The sequence below is a fragment of the Triticum aestivum genome, chromosome 3B (assembly GCF_018294505.1).
Source record: "Triticum aestivum cultivar Chinese Spring chromosome 3B, IWGSC CS RefSeq v2.1, whole genome shotgun sequence".
Taxonomy (NCBI): Eukaryota; Viridiplantae; Streptophyta; class Magnoliopsida; order Poales; family Poaceae; genus Triticum; species Triticum aestivum.
Genome location: NC_057801.1, coordinates 141,191,130 through 141,199,168, shown reverse-complemented (window position 1 = coordinate 141,199,168; position 8,039 = coordinate 141,191,130). Strand labels below are relative to the sequence as shown.

At 42.5% G+C, this 8,039-nt stretch overlaps 1 protein-coding gene across 1 annotated transcript; it reads left to right on the top strand.

The window, feature by feature from the left end:
* The first annotated feature begins 5,509 nt into the window (after positions 1-5,509).
* On the top strand, positions 5,510-7,285 carry LOC123065045 (uncharacterized). The gene is made up of 3 exons (XM_044488418.1): positions 5,510-5,901; positions 6,095-6,306; positions 6,391-7,285. The coding sequence occupies exons 1-3, from the start codon at positions 5,640-5,642 to the stop codon at positions 6,790-6,792; spliced, it is 876 nt and encodes a 291-aa protein (XP_044344353.1). The 5' UTR covers positions 5,510-5,639; the 3' UTR covers positions 6,793-7,285.
* Positions 7,286-8,039: the final 754 nt, after the last annotated feature.

The window sequence follows — 8,039 nt, the reverse complement described above, 5'->3', positions numbered from 1 at the left end:
AAGATTGATATGATCATCATCGCACACTCCCTATACTTTCGGGATTAGTATTGAACCTAAATAAATGTTATTTGGCGTTTGCGTTGAGCATGAATATGATTTGATCATGTTTATTGCAATACGGTTATTCATGTAAGTTAGAGAATAATTATTGTTCTGTTTACATGAATAAAACCTTCTATGGTCATACACCCAATGAAAATGGTTTGTTGGATCTCGATCGTGTGATACACATATTCATAATATTGAAACCAAAAGATGTAAAGTTAATAATGATAGTGCAACTTATTTGTGGCACTGCCGTTTAGGTCATATTGGTGTAAAGCGCATGAAGAAACTCCATAAAAGATGGATTTTCGGAATCACTTGGTTATGAATCATTTGATGCTTGCGAACCGTGCCTTTAGGGCAAGATGACTAAACTCCGTTCTCCGGAACAATGGAACAAGCTACTGACTTATTGGAAATAATACATACCGATGTATGCAATCCAATGAGTGTTGATGCTCGTGGCAAGTATCGTTATTTTCTGAACTTCACAAGATGATTTGAGCAGATATGGGTATATCTACTTGATGAAACATAAGTCTGAAATAGTTGAAAGGTTCAAAGAATTTCAGAGTGAAGTGGAAAAATCATCGTAACAAGAAAATAAAGTTTCTGCGATCTGATCGCGGAGACAAATATTTGAGTTACGAGTTTGGTCTTCAATTAAAACAATGAGGAATAGTTTCATAGCTCACGCCACCTGGAACACCACAACATTATGGTGTGTCCGAATGTCGTAACCGCACTTTATTGGATATGGTGCGATCTATGATGTCTCTTACCGATTTACCGCTATCGTTTTGGGGTTATGCATTAGAGACAGCTGCATTCACTTTAAATTGGGCACCATCAAAATCCGTTGAGACGACGCCTTATGAATTGTGGTTTGGCAAGAAACCAAAGTTGTCGTTTCTTAAAGTTTGGAGTTGCGATGCTTATATGAAAAAGTTTCAACCTGATAAGCTCGAACCCAAATTGGAGAAGTGCGTCTTCATAGAATACCCAAAGGAAACTGTTGGGTACTCCTTCTATCACAAATCCAAAGGCAAAACATTCGTTGCTTAGAATGGATCCTTTCTAGAGAAGGAGTTTCTCTCGAAAGAAGTGAGTGGGAGGAAAGTAGAACTTGATGAGGTAATTGTACCTTCTCCCTTATTGGAAAGTAGTTCATCACAGAAATCAGTTCCAGTGATTCCTACACCAATTAGTGAGGAAGTTAATGATGATGCTCATAAAACTTCAGATCGAGTTGCTACCAAACCTCGTAGGTCTTTCAGAGTAAGATCCGCACCAGAGTGATACGGTAATCATGTTCTGGAAGTCATGTTACTAGACCATGATGAACCTACGAAATATGAGGAAGCGATGATGAGCCCAGATTCCACGAAATGGCTTGAGGCCATAAAATCTGAGATATGATCCATGTATGAGAACAAAGTATGGACTTTGATTGACTTGCTAGATGATCAGCAAGCCATGTTAAATAAATGGATCTTCAAGAGGAAGACGGACACTGATAGTAGTGTTACTATCTACTAAGCTCGACTTGTTGCAAAAGGTTTTCGACAAGTTGAAGGTGTTGAATACGATGAGATTTTCTCACTCGTATCGATGCTTAAGTCTGTCTGAATCATGTTAGCAATTGCCACATTTTATGAAATCTGGCAAATGGATGTCAAAACTGCATTCCTTAATGGATTTTTAAACAAGAGTTGTATATGATGCAACCAGAAGGTTTTGCTAATCCTAAAGGTGCTAACAAAATGTGCAAGCTCCAGCGATCCATCAATGGACTGGTGCAAGCATCTCGGAGTTGGAATATACGCTTTGATGAGTTGATCAAAGCATATGGTTTTATACAGACTTTTGGAAAGGCCTGTATTTACAAGAAAGTGAGTGGAAGCACTACAATATTTCTGATAAATATATGTGAATGACATATTGTTGATCGGAAATAATGTAGAATTATTCTGCAAAGCATAAAAGAATTTTTGAAAGGAGTTTTTCAAAGAAAGACCTCAGTGAAGCTGCTTACACATTGAGCATCAAGATCTATAGAGATAGATCAAGACGCTTGATAAGATTTTTCAATGAGTACATACCTTGACAAGATTTGAAGTAGTTCAAAATGGAACAGTCAAAGAAAGAGTTCTTGCCAGTGTTGCAAGGTGTGAAGTTGAGTAAGACTCAAAACCCGACCATGGCAGAAAATAGAAAAGAATGAACAGTCATTCCCTATGCCTCAGTCATAGGTTCTATAAAGTATGCTATGTTGTGTACTAGACCTATTGTATACCTTGCTCTGAGTTTGGCAAAGGAATACAATTTTGATCTAAGAGTAGATCACTAGACAGCGGTCAAGAATATCCTTAGTGAGGACTAAGGAGATGTTTCTCGATTATGGAGGTGATAAAAGAGTTCGTTGTAAAAGTTACATCGGTGCAAACTTTTACACTGATCCAGATGACTCTAAGTCTCAATCTGGATACATATTGAAAGTGGAAGCAATTAGCTAGAGTAGCTCCATGCAGAGCATTATGGACATAGAATATTTTGCAAAATACATACAGCTCTGAATATGACAGATCCGTTGACTAAACTGCTCTCACAAGCAAAACATGATCATACCTTAGTACTCTTTGGGTGTTAATCACATAGCAATGTGAACTAGATTATTGACTCTAGTAAACCCTTTGGGTGTTGGTCACATGACGATGTGAACTATGGGTGTTAATCATATACAGATATGAATATTGATGTTAAATCACATGGCAATGTGAACTAGATTATTGACTCTAGTGCAAGTGGGAGACTGAAGGAAATATGCCCTAGAGGCAATAATAAAGTTATTATTTATTTCCTTATATCATGATAAATGTTTATTATTCATGCTAGAATTGTATTAACCGGAAACATAATACATGTGTGAATACATAGACAAACATATAGTCACTAGTATGCCTCTACTTGACTAGCTCATTAATTAGAGATGGTTATGTTTCCTAACCATAGACATGTGTTGTCATTTGATTAATGGGATCACATCATTAGGAGAATGATGTGATTGACATGACCCATTCCGTTAGCCTAGCACTTGATCGTTTAGTATGTTGCTATTACTTTCTTCATGACTTATACATGTTCCTGTAACTATGAGATTATGCAACTCCCGTTTACCGGAGGAACACTTTGGGTGCTACCAAACGTCACAACATAATTGGGTGATTATAAAGGAGTACTACAGGTGTCTTCAAAGGTACATGTTGGGTTGGCGTATTTCGAGATTAGGTTTTGTCACTCCGATTGTCGGAGAGGTATCTCTGGGCCCTCTCGGTAATGCACATCACTATAAGCCTTGCAAGCAATGTGACTAATGAGTTAGTTGCAGGATGATGCATTATTAACGAGTAAAGAGACTTGCCGGTAACGAGATTGAACTAGGTATTGGATACCGACGATCGAATCTCGGGCAAGTAACATACCGATGACAAAGGGAACAAAGTATGTTGTTATGCGGTTTGACCGATAAAGATCTTCGTAGAATATGTAGGAGCCAATATGGGCATCCAGGTTCCGCTATTGGTTATTGACCAAGAATAGTTCTAGGTCATGTCTACATAGTTCTCGAACCCGTAGGGTCCGCACGCTTAAGGTTTCGATGACAGTTATATTATGAGTTTATGAGTTTTGATGTACCGAAGGAGTTCGGAGTCCCGGATGAGATCAGGGACATGACGAGGAGTCTCGAAATGGTCGAGATGTAAAGATCGATATATTGGACGATTATATTCGGAGTTCGGAAAGGTTCCGAGTGATTCGGGTATTTTTCGGAGTACCGGAGAGTTACGGGAATTCGCCGGGGAGTATATGGGCCTTATTGGGCCATACGGGAATAGAGGAAAGAGGCCGAAAGGAAGGAGGCGCGCAGCCCCCCTCTGGTCCGAATTGGACAAGGGGTGCGGCCCCCCTTTCCTTCCTCCTCTCCACCTCTTTCCCCCTTCTCCTACTCCAACAAGGGAGGTGGAATCCTACTAGGACTAGGGAGTCCTAGTAGGACTCCACACTTGGCGCGCCCCCTCCTAGGGCCGGCCACCTCCCCCTTGCTCCTTTATATACGGGGGCAAGGGGGCACCCCATGACACACAAGTTGATCTACGGATCATTCCTTAGCCGTGTGCGGTGCCCCCCTCCACCATATTCCACCTCGGTCATATCGTCGCGGAGTTTAGGCGAAGCCCTGCGCCGGTAGAACATCATCATCGTCACCACACCGTCGTGCTGACGGAACTCATCCCCGAAGCTTTGCTGGATCGGAGCCCGGGGATCGTCATCGAGCTGAACGTGTGCTGAACTCGGAGGTGCCGTACGTTCGGTACTTGGATCGATCGGATCATGAAGACGTACGACTACATCAACCGCGTTGTCATAACGCTTCCGCTTACGGTCTATGAGGGTACGTGGACAACACTCTCCCCTCTCGTTGCTATGTCATCACCATGATCTTGCGTGTACGTAGATTTTTTTTTGAAATTACTACGTTCCCCAACAAATTTGAGGATCAAAGGAGATGGAGATTCAGTTCTCTAATTTCTGTTTTGGTTCAGTTTTTTCATCATTTCTACTCAAGGTGGCGAAGGGTTTCCTTGTGATCGGCGCGGCACCAATCTTCTGGGTGTTATGGAAGACCAAGAATAAATCCTGCTTTAAATGTGTTCGTCCTGGAGGTCCAACCACTGTAGTTTTTTATGTTTGTCAGTTCTTAACATCTTGGGTAAACTTTGCAGAAAGGGGCTCTTTAAGGACTGTTGCGACAGCGATCCCGTAAGCTAGCGATGGTGGTGTAGGAAGTGCATGGGCGTCGACATAGCTGGAACCAATAAATCGTCGTCCTCCTTTTTGTGCTCTCCTGTGTTGGCCTATTTGGGATTCTATGTCCAATTTCTTTTTTCTCTGCATGAGAGTTGGCTGTAGTTCGTCAATTACTGGTCGACGATGCTCGTGGTCATGTTACCAAGGATATGATGTAGGGAGTAGTTGTTTATGCTTTTGTGTTCTGTTTGGGTGGCTTATACCTAGTCCGTACGCTGGTGTGTGTGCATGTGTATACTGGAATGATTTCAGCAACGATATTGGGCATGTAAGCTACTTTTGTTGGAAAAAAGGGCAACTACATGGCAAACATGACAGATGTTAAGATTTTACTCAAGAGAAAGTTGTGCAAATTCTTATTTTGGGGGAAATTTCACTCAAATGTGTGTAAGCTTGGAAACAAAATTGAATATCCGAAGGAAGATATCAATAATTATTACACAAAGGATGACCGGACACAGGTCAATTTGAGCACACTACACAGTAAAATAAACTATTTTTTGATGCTCCGTGCAATGCACGGGCATCTTACTAGTTATTCAATAAAGTTTGTCCGGTTTGCCAAAAAAGAAAAAAGACCGAGTGTGAGTTTGTATACCTTACAAGCCCTAAAACATTTATCCAAGAAACAGAAAAAGAAAGTGGAAAATCCTAGATCTTGCAACTGCGGCGGCGGGGGCGGCGTCGAGGAAAGAAGAGGAGGGAGCGCGCTGCTTTTGGAGATGGAGGTGGCAGGAGAAGCCAAAGAGAGGGCCGGCGGAGAATCCGCGGAGCGCCGCCGCAAGGAGGCCAAATCCTCTTCTGGGATCTACGACGATTCAGCCACGTCGGAGCAGATCGCGGGGAACGAAGACGACAACTCAATGGATCATTACGGGGAGCTGTTCCTGCCCGAGTACTTGACGGACGAGGAGATTATTCAAGAGTACCGTATAGGCTGGGAATGCCGGTGCTATGGCATGTTCGGCGGCTTCAAAGATGAGAGTACGTAAACAATATACGCACTTTTACCTGAGTTATATAATTCGCATAATCACTTGCAGCCAGTATAATTTTTCTTTCTCTTTGCAATCATCGAAATCGTAACTGAAGAATTTTTTCCGTTTCTGTGTATTATTATTATGTTTCTTGCTGAGAGACCTTATGCTGTACTATAACACACGCTTTGTGTATGCAGCGACGATCAAGAGCATGCTGACCACATACAAAACCATCCCACATGCTTTGGTCTCCCACACCTTGCAAGTCTACTCCATCAAAGTCGAGAAGCCGAAACTCGGGTGGCCACTTCGTGTCTATGGCATGGTTGCTGCCCGAGACCATGTGGATTATAATCGCAACTTTCTCTTCAATCGCACAAGCGATAACTGCCAAATCATTACTGCAGATGTATACATTCCTCTTCCCTGCTTGTGGTGGGTTCATTGGCTTTGCCATATAAATTGTTGCTTATACTATGGTTGCCAATTGCAGGAGCCCTACTTGACGCTGACTGGCCCCTCTGGCGCAATTCTGTCCCTTGAACCTGTTGACTTTGAAGTTGATCTTAAGTTTAAGAGAGGGTCTGGAGATGGAAAAGCATTGATCAACCAAGTCCTCCGATACCAACGGAGCCCCGGTCCTTTCGGTACAATCTTGGACAACAACCTTTGCACCATAAGATTGCATTGTAAGCAGCTTGGGGAAGCAGCCGAGGCCACCATCCTGAGTGTGCAAATTATGGGTCATGGCCTGGTCGATCTGCAGGGAAAGTTTTTTGCCACGGTGTGGCCTTCCCCCTTGAAGAATTTGTGTTGCTTGCTTTTCCAGACGGAGATAATCCGCCGATGGATCAAGATGGTAACATTCGTCTGTCAAGGCGTGTTGTTTCTGTAGATGTGAACCAAAACTTCCAAGTTTCTGTACAGGCCTACTCTGCATGTGGTAGCTTGAAAGTACCCATTGCAATAGGTGATGCTGTGTTCGAATCCAAAAAGGACAGCGGCGTAACAGAGAAAGAATGTGACATTGGTGCTAGCTGCAGGGTCAAGATTAAAGTGGCTTGGTCTCTCCTTATTTGGTCGAAGCGTCTACTCCAGGGTTAACATTAAAGTGGCTTGGGCTACTCCATTCAGAAATATCCTTCCTTCCTTGCTCTAATGAAACCAAATGTGTCATATGTTCTTGCTGGCTGGAAGAAGAATATGCAGTCTTTCCTATGGTCTATTAACTAGTTCAGCTATCTGTAGTGTCATGAGCTGGTTGTTATGGGAGATGATCTTGGACCCGGAAGTCGTGTCTTGTGAAACTAATTTAAATTGTGTCATGTGAGATGTTACGGCTACTTCTGTATGGATGTCATGTGTGCAAAATATCAGTTATTTATGTATTCCCTCTGTACCATCATATAAGAACCATTTTGACACTACATTAATATAAAAAACGTTTTTATATTATGGAACAGAGGAAGTATCTATTGATTAGTAGTGTCCGTTCTCGTGCTGTTTTTACCCCTGAGCACCAGTTAATTAATTTTGATAGAATGATGATGTGCTAGTTACTGGACGCCGCTACGCCTCAATTGTTTGATGTGGTAAGCCAGGCCTACAGCAACTATGTCGCATGATTCATATGATTGTAATTGTAATGAGCAGGTGATTTCGTCAACTCAGCATGGTTCGTACAATTGTAATTGTAGCGAGCAGGTTATTTCATGAATGCGTCAATTTCATGATAGATTCTTTGTGTGTTTCATTGTCAGTAATTTTTTTTAGAAAAAGAGGATGACCCCCGGCCTCTGCATCTGGACGATGCATACGGTCACTTTATTAATTATTCTCACAAGACCTTATAAAGTCATACAACAGTAAGACTGAAGCCACCGTCTAAGCAAAAACTGTCGCTACACCTATCCAATTGATGATGGAGCGCTGATAGTCTGGGCCTAATACCAAACAGACACCGCAGCCAAACCTAAACGTCTAAGACCCGAGGTCCCAACCAGGACGCCTGCCTGGTATGGGGCACCTACCAATCCAGCGCACTCCTCAACCAGGACGTCTGTCGGGTATGGGGCCGCCGTAGCTACCTGCCACGAGTCCATCTTCAGAGCTGTACTGTTGCATCTATCGTGCCAGGTCTCT

Excerpts from the sequence above, each read along its gene's own strand:
- LOC123065045 (XM_044488418.1), top strand. The coding sequence starts at position 5,640 with ATGGAGGTGGCAGGAGAAGCCAAAGAGAGGGCCGGCGGAGAATCCGCG. Across the intron at positions 5,902-6,094 it reads CGGCGGCTTCAAAGATGAGA|CGACGATCAAGAGCATGCTG; the intron begins GTACGTAAACAA and ends TTGTGTATGCAG. Across the intron at positions 6,307-6,390 it reads GCCAAATCATTACTGCAGAT|GAGCCCTACTTGACGCTGAC; the intron begins GTATACATTCCT and ends TGCCAATTGCAG.